The sequence below is a fragment of the Oncorhynchus nerka genome, linkage group LG22, assembly GCF_034236695.1.
Source record: "Oncorhynchus nerka isolate Pitt River linkage group LG22, Oner_Uvic_2.0, whole genome shotgun sequence".
Classification (NCBI taxonomy): domain Eukaryota; kingdom Metazoa; phylum Chordata; class Actinopteri; order Salmoniformes; family Salmonidae; genus Oncorhynchus; species Oncorhynchus nerka.
The window spans coordinates 71,127,655-71,147,140 of NC_088417.1; the positions used below are offsets into that span (position 1 = coordinate 71,127,655).

Here is a 19,486-nt window from a genome sequence, read left to right on the forward strand (position 1 = left end):
GCATCATAAATAACTACTCATTATTATTTGTAGAGAGTCGGACTCATAATACATTACGATTTGATCCTCTCGAACATGAGGTAACATAAATAGCTTGTGTTCCTGGGATATTGAGTTTCTCGTTGGTACCTCACACTTTTTTCTTCATATCAACCCATATCACAATTTAGAGATTTTTTGTTGTTGTATACACTGACCAACATCTAGAAGGTTTTTGCACTATGGGACTAATATATATACTGAACAAAAATCTAAACGCAACATGTAAAGTGTTGGTCGCATGCTCCATGATCTGAAATAAAAGATCCCAGAGATGTTCCATACCCACAAAAAGCTTATTTCTCTCAAATTTGGTGCACACATTTGTTTACATCCCTGTTCTTGAGCATTTCTCCTTTGCCAATATAATCTATACACCTGACAGGTGTGGCATATCAAGAAGCTGATTAAATAGCATCATTACACAGGTGCAACAGACAAGTCCTCAACGGGCAGCCTCATTAAAATAGTACCCGCAAAACACCAGTCTCAACAGTCTCAACGTCAACATGCGACTCTGGGATGCTTGCCTTCTTGCCTTCTATTAGGGCCAAAATGAATTTATTTAAATTGACTGCTTTCCTTGTATGAACTGTAACTCAGGAAAAAAAAAATGAAATTTGCATTTATATTTTTGCCAAGTACATATATTTATTAATTTAGTCCCATGCAGAACCAACCACCAGAACCATATTGGGCAAAATGTGCCCAATATGGTTACTTCTATTTCTGTGGTAAATGTAACCTACAAGGCACATTGGATTAGAAAACCAGTACGTTTTATGATTAATGGTCTGTCCATAACAGGCTTTAGGGTGAAATAAGAACAGGGTGACAATACATTCATTGCTCTTTATTAGTTTTCCTTATCATTTCAATAATTCCAGTTACACAAATATGCCTGAGTGGCACAGAATAGTGAGATAAATATTTTTCAATTATAAACTGCTTGTGGAAAGGTCCAATGCAGCCATTTTTATCCCAATATCAAATAATTTCTGGGTACAAGTACCTTTCTGTGATTATTTGTTTACCATTTTAAAACAAACAAAAATAGCTTCTTAGCAAAGAGCAATTTCTCAAGTAAGAATTTAGCTAAGACTGTCTGAGAGGGGAAAACTGTCAATGTAGCGGTTATTAGCCAAGATGTCTGTAACTCTTTCTTATTGGTCTATTAACTAATTTACCGCCTGGTGATAACACCAGGAAGGCCAAAACTCCATTCCACCAAAACAGGCTGAAATTTCAGGCTGTCTTTTCAAACAGCTCTTACACAAAAAAATGGCATTATCATAATTTTCACAATTTCACAGTATTACTATAATTAATGGATAAAGAGCTGAGCTGATTGGCCGAAAGACCAATTATTGGCAAAAGATCAGAATAAGGCTGCCTGTGTAAACGCAACCATTGGGCGCATTGCTCAGCCCAGGCGTTGCTGATGCATGCCAGATCTTACAGAGCCTGAATAGGTATTTTAAGTATCAGCTAACCACATCATATGTTATAGCAATCTGTCAGTCAATGACAGTCGATGACGCGGAACGAAGCTATTGCTTGATGCATGCAACGTCTGAGCAGGGGAATGTAACCAGTGGATGTGTTGACACAGACAGCCCACTTCTGATTTTTTATTTCACTAATTGGTATTTTGACCAATCAGATCAGCTATTTTGCCAATAATTGGGCAAAAGATCAGAATTAGGCTACCTGTGTATAAATGCAACATTTCATACTTTGGTGAAAATATCAGGATGATGCGAGCCTGGTGTTCCAGCCTCTTTGGCTGCATTTACACAGGCAGCCCATTTAGGATATTTCCCCCCCAACTAATTGGTATTTTGACCAATCAAATCAGCTATAAAACAATATCTGATCTATTTCAGAGACTAATTAGTGAAGAAATAAACATCAGAATTGAGCTGCCTGTGTAAATGCAAACATAGAAGAGTTGGCCACAGCTCATACAGTATGGGACCAGGCTCAGAAATCTAATTCTGATATTTTTTCACAAATCAGATCAGCTCTTCTACCAATAATTGGGGAAAAGATCAGAATTGGTATACCTGTGTAAACCCAGCATCTGTGACCACATTGTCTAATAACAAAACCTGTAGTGACAAAACAGTATCCTGTGACAAACACTTGGACTGTGTGCATACTTTAATGCTTTCAAGACTTCACATTATTAAAGGGATAGTTCGGGAATCGGGATTTTGGCAATCCGGAAATGTCCCAGGTTAGCCCACAGCCAGAAAGTGTTGCATCCGCAACAGCATAGGCTACAGAACTTGGGTGATTCTGATATTACTATACAGTGGGGCAAAAAAGTATTTAGTCAGCCACCAATTGTGCAAGTTCTCCCACTTAAAAAGATGAGAGAGGCCTGTAATTTTCATCATAGGTACACTTCAACTATGACAGACAAAATGAGAAAAAAAATCCAGAAAATCACATGGTAGCATTTTCAATTAATTTATTTGCAAATTATGGTGGAAAATAAGTATTTGGTCAATCACAAAAGTTTCTCATTACTTTGTTATATACCCTTTGTTGGCAATGACAGAGGTTAAACGTTTTCTGTAAGTCTTCACAAGGTTTTCACCCACTGTTGCTGGTATTTTGGCCCATAGAGCAGTGATGTTTTGGGGCTGTTGCTGGGCAACACGGACTTTCAACTCCCTCCAAAGACTTACTATATGGGGTTGAGATCTGGAGACTGGCTAGGCCACTCCAGGACCTTGAAATGCTTCTTACGAAGCCACTCCTTCTTTGCCCTGGGCGGTGTATTTGGGATCATTGTCATGTTGAAAGACACAGCCACGTTTCATATTCAATGCCCTTGCTGATGGAAGGAGGTTTTCACTCAAAATCTCACAATACATGGCCCCATTCATTCTTTCCTTTACACGGATCAGTCGTCCTGGTCCCTTTGCAGAAAAACAGCCCCAAAGCATGATGTTTCCACCCCCATGATTCACAGTAGGTATGGCGTTCTTTGGATGCAACTCAGCATTCTTTGGTCCTCCAAACACAACGAGTTGAGTTTTTACCAAAAAGTTATATTTTGGTTTCATCTGACCATATGACATTCTCCCAATCTTCTTCTGGATCATCCAAATGCTCTTTAGCAAACTTCAGACGGGCCTGGACATGTACTGGCTTAAGCAGGGGGACATGTCTGGCTCTCTAGGATTTGAGTCCCTGGCGGTGTAGTGTGTTACTGATGGTAGGCTTTGTTACTTTGGACCCAGCTCTCTGCAGGTCATTCACTAGGTCCCCCCGTGTGGTTCTGGGATTTTTGCTCACCGTTCTTGTGATCATTTTGACCCCACGGGCTGAGATCTTGCGTGGAGCCCCAGATCGAGGGAGATTATCAGTGGTCTTGTATGTCTTCCATTTCCTAATAATTGCTCCCACAGTTGATTTCTTCAAACCAAGCTGCTTACCTATTCCAGATTCAGTCTTCCCAGCCTGGTGCAGGTCTACAATTTTGTTTCTGGTGTCCTTTGACAGCTCTTTGGTCTTGGCCATAGTGGAGTTTGGAGTGTGACTGTTTGAGGTTGTGGACAGGTGTCTTTTATACTGATAACAAGTTCAAACAGGTGCCATTAATACAGGTAACGAGTGGAGGACAGAGGAGCTTCTTAAAGAAGAAGTTACAGGTCGGTGAGAGCCAGAAATCTTGCTTGTTTGTAGGTGACCAAATACTTATTTTCCACCATACTTTGCAAATAAATTCATTAAAAATCCTACAATGTGATTTTCTGGATTTTTTTCCCGCATTTTTTCTGTCATAGTTGAAGTGTACCTATGATGAAAATTACAGGCCTCTTTCATCTTTTTAAGTGGGATAACTTGCACAATTGGTGGCTGACTAAATACTTTTTTGCCCCACTGTATGTTGAAAAATGTGTAGGGGAAATCAATCTCTGTGTAATAATAACAGTATTTGAAACAACAATAGCGAAAAAAAATTATAGTTAGCCTAAATATTTTTCACCCCCATAGATTATACATTTTTTTCACACAGCTACATCACCTTAAGTTAGCAATTTCCTTCAAACTGCACGTAGATACATGAAAATGTTCATCTGACTCTGGGGAAGTAGATAAAGGGCCTCAATGCCAAAATCCTGAACTATCCCTTTTAGGTTGATGCATTTAAATATTTTCATAGACAACTAGCTAAGATCTCTAAACTTTAAAAGTCCATTTAGTAAAGCCAGTATGTCATCAAAAATAGATGTCGTGTTTGTCGTAAAGTATCTATTTTCCTGACTGAACATTATTTTATAAATGAAGAATTAGTGAAAGGGAAATACTACTGTGATCGTCAAACATGACCGTTTTGTGCAAATTTCTATACATACATAGTTTTAATGCTGGCTCATCAATGAAGCATTCGGGAACTTCAAGACATTTGGCATCCACTGAAGGCAATCTATGCAATGGACAGCAGAGTCACTGTGTATCAACAACATGCTTCAAATAATATTAGTTATTATACCGACTAAATAAGTGGTAAGAGAACAGATTATTCGAAATTTAGGACTTAGGCCTACATGATATACTATACTTTTGGAAGTCATTACTGTGAGTGGATGCCGTAGGTGTAGATTCCATAGGTGCTTAGAACTGTACGGCTTGTGAGGAGTTTGATTCTGACGGTGTATTAAATGACAAACTAAAGTGTAGCAAAGTATCCTTTTAGAAAACATGGTTGCTAACATCTAAAACGTCTGGAGGTGAGATCACTTTGACACAGTGTTGTGTTTCCAGGGATAGGAGGTGTACTTTAGGGGCTATGTAATGTGCAGCCAGTCCAACAACCCTTGCTGTAGAATATTCACCCAGTCACACAGCAGGAACCTGTGCATAGCTCAGGAGATGCAGAGATCAATCAATCCATTTTCTGGGGGATGTGGCCCATTTTGGTGCGAATGTTACGGAACAGAAAGAAGATGACTGTCGTCACGGCAATGGTCACTTCAGCTACCCAGAAGGCCATGTCCCAGCTGTAGTATTTAGCGATGGTGCTGAAGGGGAGTCCCGCAAAGAAAGCCCCAACTGCAACCAATAAAAACACAGCTAGCTTACTGACATGAATGTCTCAGAGAATTGCAGAATTCACGAACCATGCGTTGTCTTTTTGAGAATACAGATAAAAAGGAACCAATATAGGAGACTTACCATTGGCCATGAGAGCTACGATGGCATGGGAGGACCCACAATAGTTTGCTGGAGCACTTTCATTGGCTATCACACCAAACAATGCGATGGGTCCATAAGAGGAGAATCCAAACATAGCACCCAGGGAAAGTATCCAGATCTAGATGAGAGAATATGAAACAGGATATAAAACGTAATGAATGTTTTTTCATATACATAATTTCAAATTGGTCTACAACTCAGATCAATATATACTGAACAAAAATATAAAAACGCAACATGCAACAATTTCAAAGATTTTACTGAGTTACAGTTCATATATATCATTAGGCACTCATCTATGGATTTCACATGACTGGGCTGGGGTGTAGCCATGGGAGCCAGGCCCACCCACTGGGGAGCCAGGGCTAGCCAATCAGTTTATTCCCACAAAAGGGCTTTATCACAGACAGAAATACTCCTCAGTTTCATCAGCTGTCCGTGTTGCTGGTCTAAGACGATCCCGCATGTAAAGAAGCTGGATGTGGAGGTCCTGGGCTGGCGTGGTTACACGTGGTCTGAAGTTGTGAGGCCGGTTGGATGTACTGCCAAATTCTCTAAAAAACGTTGTAGGTGGCTTATGGTAGAGAAATTAACATTAAATTATCTGGCAACAGTTCTGGTGGAACTGTCAGCATGCCAATTGCACACTCCCTCAAAACTGTGGCATTGTGTTGTGTGACAAAACTGCACATTTTAGAGTGGCCTTTTATTGCCCCCAACACAAGGTTCACCTGTGTAATTATCAAACTATTAGCTTCTTGATATGCCACACCTGTCAGATGGATGGATTATCTTGGCAAAGGATAAATGCTCAGTAACAGGGATGTAAAACAAATTTGTGCATTTTAGAGAAATAAGAGTTTTGTGCATATGGAACACTTCTGGGATCTTTTATTTCAGCTCATGAAAAATGGGACCAACACTTTACATTTTTCGTTTATATTTTTGTTCAGTATAAATATTCCTGTTCTTGCAACCAAGATAAATTTTTCAACAGATAGTGTTGCCGATGACTCAGGACGTTATGTGATAGAGTATAAACAAAGTAAGCTACAAACACATTTGAGTAAATTCGTTATAATGGCTACCTCTTTCTCTGACAGGCCAATAAGGACAGAGAGAGGATGAAGGGCCACTACCCAGACGGGAGCTTCCTGTGGGAACAGTGATGTGACGAGAAAAGATGGCACAGATTATAGTTTTACATACATTATTCTTTAAACGAGGACTAACAACTGAAAACTTGCATAAACACCACCATGAAATGACTGAGATTTTAATGGGAATGTTGAATTTAATGTACCTTTAGGGCCTCAGCTGTGATAGTGACACGGAACAGGTATAGGGACAAAAACATGCCAGCCATCATGGAGAGCAGGAGGACATGGCGAGGGTTACCATGGGTACCCAAACCTTGCTGTGGGACAATAAGACAATAAAAACAATGCAGAGTGATGTAAACACTTATTTTGATGTGTGATTGGTGTTGTCACTCACCCTAGCAACAGCCCTGTCAGACAGGAAGCCAGCTGCGAGGCTGCCCACCAGACCTCCAACCTCCAAGGCACTCATGTAGGAACTGCCTTTGGATGACATACAGTACCAATCAAAAGTTTGGACACACATACTCATTCAAGGGTTTTTCTTTATTTTTACTATTATCTACATTGTAGAATAATAGTGAAGACATCAAAACTATGAAATAACACATATGGAATCATGTAGTACCCCAAAAAACTGTTGAACAAATCTGAGATTCTTCAAAGTAGTCACCCTTTGCCTTGATGACAGCTTTGCAGACATTCTCTCAACCAGATTCATGAGGTAGTCACCTGGAATGAATTTCAATTAACAGGTGTCCCTTGTTAATATGTGGAATGTCTTTCCTTTTTAATGCGCCTGAGCCAATCAGTTGTGTTGTGACAATGTAGGAGTGGTATACAGAAGATAGCCCTATTTGGTAAAAGACCAAGTCCATATTATGGCAAGAACAGCTCAAATAAACAAAGAGAAACAATAGTCCATCACTACTTTAAGACATTAAGTTCAGTCAATCCGGAAGAGTTACCTCTGCTACAGAGGATAACTTCATTAGAGTTACCAGCCTCAGAAATTGCAGCCAAAATAAATGCTTCACAAGGACATCAACAGTTCAGAGGAGACTGTGTGAATCAGGCCTTCATTGTTGAATTGCTGCAAAGAAAACACTACTAAAGGACACCAATAATAAGAAGAGACTTGCTTGGGCCAATAAACACGAGCAAAGGACATTAGACTGGTGGAAATCTGTTCTTTGGTCTGATGAGTCCAAATGTGAGATTTTTGGTTCCAACCACCGTGTCTTTGTGAGACGCAGACTAGCATGGAGGAGGAGGTGTGATGGTGTGTGGGTGCTTCGCTGGTGAAGCGGTCAGTGATTTATTTTAAATTCAAGGCACACTGCAGCGATACGCCATCCCATCTGGTTTGCGCTTAGTGGGACTGTCATTTGTTTTTCAACAGGACAATGACCTAACACACCTCCAGTCTGTGTAAGGGCTATTTGACCAAAGAGAGTGATGGAGTGCTGCATCAGATGACCTGGACTCCACAATCACCCGACCACAACACAAATGAGTTGGACAGCAGAGTGAAGGAAAAGCATCCAACAAGTGCTCAGCATATGTGGGAACTCCTTCAAGACTGTTGGAAAAGCATTCCAGGTGAAGCTGGTTGAGGAAATGCCAAGAGTGTGCAAAGCTGTCATCAAGGCAAAGGGTGGCTACTTTGAAGAGTCTCAAAAATATTTGATTTGTTTAACACTTTTTTGGTTACAACATGATTCCATATATATTATTTCATAGTTTTGATTTCTTCACTATTATTCTACAATGTAGAAAATTGTAAAAATAAAGAAAAACCCTTGAATGAGTACGTGTGTCCAAACTTTTGAATGGTACGGTACATGTTAGGCAAATACCTAGATATACACTTGTAAATTGTGTGTGTGCGTTACCTATGAGGACAGTCTGGCCCTTATCCTGTATGAGATAGAGCTGGCCCCAGTCAGTGCATGCTGTCTTCACCCCGAACACTACCAAGTAGCCTAGGGACAGCACCCACAGGTATGGAGACAGCAGGAACTCACTCAGAGTACTGTCACAGTTGGCTACTGCAGGATAAAACAAAAAGAAAACATGTTTTTAATGATTATGCTCCAAGTCTGTTGGACAGAGTAACCAGAGCAATACATATGGATATAGCCAATCAAAATGTACACATGGATCTTAAAACACACAAAATCAACAAATGCAAAACAGTCCTCTGTCCTGCGGTAACGGCTTTTTTTCTCCTCACCTCCTTTCTTGGCTGAGGCCTCAATGCTGGGCAGGCCCACGTCTTTGGGTTCGTTCTTTATAAACACCAGGCAGATGACAGAAAAGGATGCACAGATGATGCCTGACATGGACAGGATAGTCCTCCAGTCGTAGTACTGAAGCAATACCATAGCCAGGAGAGGACCCAATCCACCGGCCAGGTTCATGCTGCAGGACAGCACTGCCCACCATGTCCCAAACTGAGACGGCTCAAACCACTGAGAACAGATATGTTGATGGCATGAATATGTAAACTATAGAATGAGAACAGTAAAATAGATCTGACATCTAGACATGTGGAAAGGCAAGTCAAAACATTTTCACTTTGATACTAAATTTAGACCACTGTGGATAATTATTTTATGGTTTTATCTGTCAATACTGTAACCAGTGTCATCAGTTAACAACCTCTGAAGCTGTGCCGAGTTGTCTAAAGTGATGTAATGTAGCTCAAGCCATAACGCCACGGAAATGGTGACCGCAGCAATTAACAGTAACATAACAATCAATTTGCCGGCTGACCACTTAAATCCTACCTGCAGGTTGCTTTAATACCATATTGATCCAGAGTGCTAAGCACAGAACCAGCAGTCCACCACTACCCCCTGCACTGTTCAAACAGTCCGGCTGAGGTGCTATCTGCATTGTACTTTTTCCATTTTTACAAACTCCCCCCCACTTCCCTTCTACACTGGAGGGGAGCCTGCCACCTATTGGTCACCACACACCTCATTCAATGTAATCATTCAGATCACCCCCACCTAAAAGGGGTGGGACTAGCCTTTTAAATGCCCCACCACGGGGACTGTGTGCTCTCGTTCTCTGTGGCCGACGTTAGTAAGTCATTTAAACGTGTTAACCCTTGCAAGGCTTCCGGCCCAGAAGGCATCCCAATCCGCGTCCTCAGTGCATGTGCAGACCAACTGGATGTTTACGAACATATTCAATATCTCCATATCCCAGTCTGTTGTACCCACTTGCTTCAGGGTGTTCCTGTACCCAAGAAAGCAAAGGTAACAACTAAATAATGGTTGCCCCATAGCACTCACTTCTGTCATCATGAAGTGCTTTGAGAGGCTAAGTTAAAGATCATATCACCACCTTATCCGACACCCTAGACCCACTACAATTCGCATACCGCCCCAACAGATCAATGGACGACGCAATCGCCATTGATCTGCACACTGCCCTATCCCACTTGGACAAGATAAATGAGAATGCTGTTCCTGTGAAGGGCTTGTAAGTAAGAGTTTCGCTATAAGGTCTACACTTGTTGTATTCGGCGCATGTGACAAATAAACTTCGATTTGATCTACTACAGCTCAGCTTCCAACACCATAGTGGCCTCCGAGCTCATCACTAAGCTTAGAGCCTTGGGTCTGAGACACTCCCTGTGCAACTGGGTCCTGGACTTCCTGAAGTGGGCCTGGCCTACCCCAAGTAGGCAACAACAACTCCGCCATGCTGATCCTCAATACGGGACCCTACAGGGGTGTGTGCGCAGTCCTCTGCTGTACTCCCTGTTCACCAACGGTCTCCAACTCAATCATCAAGTTTGCTGACGACAACAGTGGTAGGCTTGATTACCAACAATGACGAGGCAGCCTACAGGGGAGGGGAGAGCCCTGGTGGAGTGGTGCCAGAAAAATAACCTCTCCCTCAATATCAACAAAACGAAGGAGCAGAGTGTGGATTACAGGCGACAGCAGAGAGAACACGCCCCTATCCACATCGATGAGGCTGCAGTGGAGAGGGTCAATTCAAAAGCATCAAGTTCCTCGGCTTGCACATCACTGACAACCTGACATGGTCCCTTCACACAAACAGTGTTGTGAAGGAGGCTGAAGAAATTTGGCTTGACCCCTAAGACCGCAACCGAAGGACTCTCCAGAAGGTGGTGCGGTCAGCCCAACTCATCACCAGGGGTACACTGACAAGTCCAGGACTTCTACAGCACCTGGTGTCAGAGGAAGGCCAAGAAGATCATCAAGGACCTCAGCCAACCGAGCCACGGCCTGTTCACCCTGCTACCATTTAGGAGGCGAGGACAATAAAGGTGCCTCAGAGCTGGGACCGAGAGAATGATAAACAGCTTCAATCTCCAGGGCATCAGAATGTTAAACAGTCACCACTAGCCGGGCTCCGCCCAGTACCCTGCCTTGAACCTTGTTACTAGCAGGCTACCACCTTGTACTCTACCATGCACCTTTGACACTCCTGCCCTATGTACATAGTCATTGATCACTGGTCACCTTATTAATAATGTTTACATACTGTTTTATCCACTTTATATGTATATACTGTAATCTGTTCATGGCTCATTCTATATAACTACTACTGTAAACATTTCTATTCATACACACCATTATTTTTTACACACACGACCAGTCAAAAGTTTTAGAGCACCCACTCATTCAAGGGTTTTTCTCTCTTTTTACAATAATATTGAAGACATCAAAACTATGAAATAACACATATGTAATCATGTAGGAACCAAAAAAGTTAAACAAATAAAAATATATTTTATATTTGAGATTCTTCAAATAGCCACCCTTTGCATTGATGACAGCTTTGCACCCTCTTGGCAGCTTTGCACACTCTTGGCATTCTCTCAACCAGCTTCATGAGGTAGTCACTTCGAATGCATTTCAATTAACAGGTGTGCCTTGTTAAAAGTTAATTTGTGGAATTTCTTTCCTTCTTAATGCTTTTGAGCCAATCAGTTGTGTTATGACAACGTAGGGGTGGTATACAGAAGATAGCCCTATTTGGTAAAAGACCAAGTCCATATTATGGCAAGAAGAACTCAAATAAGCAAAGAGAAATGGCAGTCCATCATTACTTTAAGACATGAAAGTCAGTCAATGCGGAACATTTCAAGAACTTTGAATGTTTCTTCAAGTGCAGTCGCAAAAACCATCAAGCGCTAAGATGAAACTGGCTCTCATGAGGACCGCCACAGGAAAGGAAGACCCTGAGTTACCTCTGCAGAGGATAAGTTCATTAGAGTTATGAAGCCCAAATAAATGCTTTACAGAGCTCAAGTAACAGACATCTCTACATCAACTGTTCAGACGAGACTGCGTGAATGGTCAAATTGCTATAAAGAAACCACAACTAAAGGACACCAATAAGAAGAAGAGACTTGCTTGGGCCAAGAAACAAGAGCAATGGACATTAGACAGGTGGAAATCTGTCCTTTGGTCTGATGAGTCCAAATCTTAGATTTTTGGTTCTAACCGCCGTGTCTTTGTGAGACGCGGTGTGGGTGAACGGATGATTTCTGCATGTGTATTTCCTACCGTAAAGCATGGAGGAGGTGTTATGGTGGAGGGGTGCTTTGCTGGTGACACTGTCTGTGATTTATTTAAAATTCAAGGCACACTTAATCAGCATGGCTACCACAGCATTCTGCAGCGATATGCCATCCCATCTGGTTTGCGCCTAGTGGGACTATCAGTTGTTTTTCAACAGGACAATGACCCAACACACCTCCAAGCTGTGTAAGAGCTATTTGACCAAGAAGGAGAGTGATGGTGCTGCATCAGATGACCTGGACTCCACAATCACCCGACCTAAACCCAATTTAGATGGTTTGGGATGAGTTGGACCGCAGAGTGAAGGAAAAGCAGCCAACAAGTGTACAGCATATGTGGGAACTCCTTCAAGACTGTTGGAAAAGCATTCCAGAATGCTGTGGTAGCCCATGCTGGTAAAGTGTGCCTTGAATTCTAAATAAATCCCACACAAGTTCACTAGCAAAGCACCCCTACAGCATCACATCTCCTCCTCCATGCTTCACGGTGGGAACCACACATGCAGAGATCATCCATTCACCTACTCTGGGTCTCACCAAGACACGCCGGTTGGAACCAAAAATCTAAAATTTGGACTCATCAGACTAAAGGACAGATTTTCACCAGTCTAATGACCATTATCCATGTGTCTTGGCATAAGCAGATCTCTTCTTATTGGTGCCCTTTAGTAGTGGTTTCTTTGCAGCAGTCTCATCTGAACAGTTGATGTTGAGATGCGTCTGTTACTTGAACTCTGAAATATTTATTTGGGCTGCAATTTCTGAGGCTGGTAACTCTAATGAACTTATCCTCTGCAGCAGAGGTGACTCTGGGTCTTCCTTTCATGAGAGCCAGTCTTTTACCAAATATGTCTATCTTCTGTATACCACCCCTAGCTCGTCACAACACAACTGATTGGCTCAAATGCAATAATAAGGAAAGAAATTCAAAAAATGTACTTTTAACAAGGCACACCTGTTCATTTAAATGCATTCCAGGTGACTACATCATGAAGCTGTTTGAGAGAATGCCAAAAGTGTGCAACCTGTCATCAAGGCAATGGATGGCTACTATGAAGAATCACAACTATAAAATAACACTTTTTAGGTTACTACATGATTCCATGTGCTATTTCATAGTTTTGATGTCTTCACTATTATTCTACAATGTAAAAATAAAGAAAAACCCTTGAATGAGTATGTGTCCAAACTTTTGACTGGTACTGTATATAAAATCAAATATGTAAGTGCCTTTGAACAGGGTTTGGTAGTAGGTGCCAGGCGCACCAGTTTGAGTGTGTCAAGAACTGCAACACTGCTGGGTTTTTCACATTCAGCAGTTTCCTGTTTATCAAAAATGGTCCACCACCCAAAGGACATCCAGCCAACTTGACAACTGTGGGAAGCATTGTTGTCAACATGGGCCAGCATCCCTGTGGAATGCTTGAGACACTTTGTAGAGTCCATGCCCTGACGAATTGAGGCTGTTCTGAGGGCAAAAGGGTGGTGCAACTCAATATTAGGACCGTGCTCTTACTGTTTTGTGCAGACTATCAGTTTTAATTTGAGGGTATTTTCCTCCATTTCGGTTGAACCGTTTTAAAAAATATAGCCATTTTTGTACATAGTCCCACCTCCATTTTTTGGGACTCAAAAGTATTGGGCCCAATTCACTTGTGAATTAATGTCATTAAATGTTAGGTATTTGGTCCCATATTCTAAAATGACACAATACATTATTTACCATTACTTTCTATTGGGCACAAAATAATCTGAAACAACCAAAACAAACAGCAAATGCATCCAAAAAGTATGTAGAGTCACAATATATAATCAATCATTGCGTGCTAGGAATATAGACCAAATACTAAACTTTGACTACTTTAATACACATAAGTAAATTTGTCCCAATACTTTTGGATCCCTCTAAAATGAGTGGACTATGTACAAAAAGTACTGTAATTTCTAAACAGTTCACCCGATTTGGATGGAAATACCCTCAAATTAAAGCTGACGGTCTGCACTTCAACCTCAGTCAATGCGTCATTTAAAATCCAAATTGCTGGAGTACAGAGCCAAAACAAAAAAAGTGTCACTGTCCCAATACTTTAGGAACTCACTGGATTATAATGTATTTACCTGCCTCATTGGGAGCTAATTTGATTGAGCCTGTGTTTATTTCCCAGAGTGCTAATATTGTATATAGATGCTAATGTATAGCTTTAAGTTCTTTCAGTTTGATGTAAGTATGTTGTTTGCAGTTTATTGTCCATGTTAATGGCATATTGTATTAACAATATATTCTTTCTGTATCATCCTAGTGTAACCATCTTACTTGAAGCCTACAAAAGCCAACAAACCTGTTTTTGTAAAAAAGCTACACTCTCCTTGTGTTCTGATAGACACACCCATTGTTAACTCCCACCCATCCCGTGTCTCCTAGAGATGAACATACTTTTATTCCCTGATCATTGACAGCAGCTTCTTAGGACTCCTGTTGTCTTTTTTATTTACCCCCTTTTTTCTCCCCAATTTCGTGGTATCCAATTGTTAGTAGCTACTATCTTGTCTCATCGCTACAAATCCTGTACGGGCTCGGGAGAGACGAAGGTCACGTGTCCTCCGATTCACAACCCAACCAAGCCGTACTGCTTCTTAACACAGCACGCCTCCAACCCGGAAGCCAGCCGCACCAATGTGTCGGAGGAAACACCGTGCACCTGGCAACCTTGGTTAGCGTGCACTGCGCCCGGCCCGCCACAGGAGTCGCTGGTGCACGATGAGACAACGATATCCCTACCGGCCAATCCCTCCCTAACCCGGACGACGCTATGCCAATTGTGCCTCGCCCCACAGACCTCCCGGTCGCGGCCAGTTACGACAGAGCCTGGGCGCGAACCCAGTCTCTGGTGGCCCTTAACCACTGCGCCACCCAGGAGGCCCCCTGTTGTCTTAACTCATTGTGAATTTAATTGTATCAGGAAATAAAGGATTGACATGAATGGCTGAGGGTACGGAATGGGGGAAAACACCAATACATTACATTTATATAAATCGGTATATCATTTTTATTTCTCTCACATGTTGAATTCATATAGCACTCAAATCTACTTCAGATATTGTACAAATAGACACAACAGTATAATCTACACTGTAGTTCATTCAAATACATATGACAGAAAACAAGTGTGAAATGTAATAGGAAGTCTGTAGTATATGCTGATTGAGAACAGTATTGCTCAATCTCCATGAAATAGTAATTTCCTTGTGGCCCCTAACTCATGGACATGGCACCATGAGCACTCAGTGTTCCAAGATTACAGTTGGCATAAGCTGTTGTGACTTCATGCCAGAAATCACCATCTCTAGCCCATAAGGTCACTGCTATGTCATGGCAAGGGTTCGAATTCCTGACCACACTTGGGGGAGGTGAGTGACAGGTACACTCTAAAGGCAAAGGGTGAAGCACATTCTCGTCACTATTCTTTTCGAAGGGATCTGTTTTTTGGGTGGGGTGTAAATACCTTCCCAAAATAATAGTGTGCATATTGTAAAGCCAAGTGTTAAAACACAGATGGCTGACGGCGCAAGCCTTCAGGTGTGAGAGTTTCCTTACTTCAGGGATTTCCTGAATGGTTTTCATTATGTATTGATTGTGAATTCACCTCAGTCTATGTTACAGGAGCCTCTCCCTATAGGAGCAACAGTCTTACCTTGCGCAGCACCTTCCCACATGGTGGCCAGCCTAAGCCCTGGCCCAGACCGTTGACAAACCACAGAGCAGAAAACACAGTCACAGTGGAAGACCATGAGAAGATCACGTTGATGCCCCCCACCACCAAGAGGCCAATGGAGAAGAGCCAGCGAGCGCTGATCTGGTCGGACAATACACCACTGATGAACTTACTGATGGCATAGGCCATGGTCTGACTACTGGTGATCAGGCCTAAGAGGACAGGAGAGGAAAACACATTCTTAACAGGACATCAATCACAAGGGATATAGATCTTAACATGGTTCTAAACCTTAGATAGAAGGCCCAAACTGATTTTCTTATGTGGGTCAGTGAATTGACTAAAGATAAATACAATGTCATCTCTATACAGATGTGTGCTTAATAAAAGTTGTTTACAGTGACTGCTGCACATTCTCTCACATAATATTGAATGAATTGACACACAGCATTTCATAGGATGCATGTCACAATAAAGATGAACTACAGTTGAAGTCTGAAGTTTACATACACTTAGGTTGGTGTCATTAAAACTTGATTTTCAACCACTCCACAAATTACTTGTTAACAAACTATAGTTTTGGCAAGTCGGTTTAGGACATCTACTTTGTGCATGACACAAGTCATTTTTCCAACAATTGTTTACAGACAGATTATTTCACTTATAATTCACTGTATCACAATTCCAGTGGGTCAGAAGCAATTTCCAAACGCCTGAAGGTACCACGTTCATCTGTACAAACAATAGTATGCAAGTATAAACACCATGGGACCACGCAGCCTTCATACCGCTCAGGAAGGATACGCATTCTGAATCCTAGAGATGAACGTACTTTGGTGCAAAAAGTGCAAATCAATCACAGACAGCAAAGGACCTTGTGAAGATGCTGGAGGAAACAGGTACAAAGGTATCTATATCCACAGTAAAATGAGTCCTATACTGACATAACCTGAAAGGCCGCTCAGCAAGGAAGAAACCATTGCTCCAAAACCACCATAAGAAAGCCAGACTACGGTTTGCAACTACACATGGGGACAAAGATTGCACTTTTTGGAGAAATGTCCTCTGGTCTGATGAAATAACAATAGAACCGTTTGGCCATAAATGATCATTGATATGTTTGGAGGAAAAAAGGGGAGGCTTGCAAGCCAAAGAACACAATCCCAACCGTGAAGCACGGGGGTGGCAGCATCATGTTGTGGGGGTCATTGCTGCAGGAGGGACAGGTGCACTTCACAAAATAGATGGCATCATGAGGAAGAAAATGATGTGGCTATATTGAAGCAACATCTCAAGACATCAGTCAGGAAGTTAAAGCTTGGTCGCAAATGGATCTTCCAAATGGACAATGACCTCAAGCATACTTCCAAAGTTGTGGCAAAATGGCTTAAAGGACAACAAAGTGAAGGTATCGGTGTGGCCATCACAAAGCCCTGAACTCAATCCTATAGAAAATAAATGGGCAGAAGTGAAAAGGCGTGTGCGAGTCAGTAGGCCTACCAGCCTAATTCAGTTACACCAGCTCTGTCAGGTGGAATGGAAGCTGTGGAAGGCTACCCAAAACATTTGACCCAAGTTAAACAATCTAAAGGCAATGCTACAAAACACTAATTGAGTCTATGTAAACATTTCACATTCTTAAAATAAAGTGGTGATCCTAACTGACGGGGCATTTTTACTAGGATTAAATGTCAGGAATTGTGAAAAACGGAGTTTAAATGTATTTGACTAAGGTGTATGTAAACTTCCGACTTCAACCGTATATAGCATAAGACTGCTCTTACCCAAGTCATCCTTGTCCAGTTTAATCTCCTCCATCACAGAGGGCATGACAAAAGAGAAGGTCTTCCTGTTGAAGTAGTACAGGGAGTAGCCAGTAAACATGGAGAAGAAGATAACCATACGATAGTATCCATAACCAGTGGCCCCCATGATTCCAGAGGTAATCAGACCAATCTCTTGGAGCAAAAATCTAAAGGTTGTAAACTGTTAATTTCCAAGGTAAAAAAATAAAATAAAAATACTTTAGATTTGCTCTCTCCAAATGATGCAAATCACCGTTTTAGTGAATGCTGCCTCTGAAATTCTTTAGCGTTTGTAACAAAACCAATCACATTGCATGATGCCGTTTCCAGTGTATGGGGTTACTGGCCGACTTTCCTTTGGGTAGAGATACCACGCTCATGTTTACTGAGCAACAATTGAGACGTGGCACTGGGTTGACAACACTGATTCAATCTTGCCCAGGTGGATGTGGATGGACAGAAAAGCAGCTATCACCCTGTTACTCTCTGACATAGATGGTGCTTCTACTGTACTACACATTCAGGACTGTCCCTTCTCTTCCAGTCCACCTCTATGAACTTCCAAGCTATTATTTCTCCTGTATGTGGACGTTGCTGTCTGTTCTCTGTCCCAGCTGTCGTTCTTTCTGAGGGGTGGGAATTCCACAGCAGGCCCGGTCTCTGTGGCGGTCCAGGTAGCATCAGAAGACGGGACCCTCACACACAATGCCTAGAAACACAAACCAATACTTCAGAATACACATAGATCAATAATCAACTATTGATTAATCAATGAACAATTAACATTTTTGTTTCCACAATACAAAATCAGGCCAGCCAATGCATGATTCATAATGAAATTATGACTAAAGAAACAATGGCAGAAATAAAGCCCGTTTTCAAGACACTCTCTGGTCAGCTAATCCCCAGTAGGCTACTGTATAATGTTGGGTGATTTAAAGTCTGGGGTGCCGCTTTAATCTCGTATCGGACAAACTCTTGAACTTTGACATTGACCACCACCACACATTGCCAAAGCATTTCATTGAATCACTCCAGCAATACAATCTAACTTAGATTTAGCTGTTGAGACCCAATGATAGACTATTTAATGCTTCAAAACTCAAGAAATTATCAAAGGCAGTGGAGGCTGCTGCAAGGATGGCTCATAATAATGGCTGGAATGGAGTAAATGGAATAGCATCAAACACATGGAAACCATTTGTTTAATGCATTTGATACCATTCCACTCCCTGCTCCAGCCCTTACCATGAGCCTGTCTGCCCCAATTAAGGCGCAACCAACTTCCTGCGGTCAAAGGAAAAATAAAATGTGAAAATATAATTATTCTGGATAGTTTGCATGCAAAGAATAGTTGATTCTAAAATAAAATAAAATACTGAAGCAAACTCTATTTTCTGTTATTAATACACCAGGGTCAAGTTTGATATATTGTAGTAGCTAGGAAATAAACATAGAAAATAACTGAATACCAAAACAACACATCCTCAATCATAGTCTTGGAAAAGTGACTAGAGAGCACATAAATTAACGCATCCATTCTCTCTAGCAAACGCCAACTTCAATGTAGGCCTACATGAGTTCTGACGTTATACTTCATTGAAACACTGTTGCATGACCTCCGTGGACAATATCTTGATAGTTACATTTTATCAACATAACAATTAAGGACATGTTTGGTACCTTGTTTCGACAGGATCCCTCTCGCTGCTTAGGCTAACATACCCACTGAAACAGGAACTGCTGTCTTGCTCTGTGCTCTCATTGGACAATTGAGCTGACATTCATGGAAGGAGGCGTTCCTACCGGATAGTTTTCTTCTGTATGTAGGTTCAAGGTTGAAGAAACGAACCGACTGCAAAATATAATCCATTGAGTCTGCACTGTCTGGCAGCACGCAGGGGCTGAGAAAAGGTTTACATTATATCCAAATGAACTACTACCAAAAATCGCATGCTCACATTTTATTAAACATTTTTTCAATTTATTAAACATGTCATGATGACATTCTGGAAGATGTATATTCTATAGTATTCCATGATA

At 41.5% G+C, this 19,486-nt stretch overlaps 1 protein-coding gene across 1 annotated transcript; it reads right to left on the reverse strand.

Annotated features, from left to right (window-relative positions):
* Nucleotides 1-877: 877 nt before the first annotated feature.
* Nucleotides 878-19,200, reverse strand: LOC115105593 (glucose-6-phosphate exchanger SLC37A4-like). The gene is made up of 10 exons (XM_029627799.2): nucleotides 19,127-19,200; nucleotides 17,423-18,152; nucleotides 15,618-15,850; nucleotides 8,590-8,827; nucleotides 8,249-8,404; nucleotides 6,751-6,836; nucleotides 6,557-6,670; nucleotides 6,342-6,407; nucleotides 5,233-5,371; nucleotides 878-5,109 (listed from the first exon to the last, which is right to left on the reverse strand). Exons 2-10 carry the CDS (start codon nucleotides 17,568-17,570, stop codon nucleotides 4,943-4,945), a joined length of 1,347 nt encoding a protein of 448 aa, XP_029483659.1. The 5' UTR covers nucleotides 17,571-18,152; nucleotides 19,127-19,200; the 3' UTR covers nucleotides 878-4,942.
* Nucleotides 19,201-19,486: the final 286 nt, after the last annotated feature.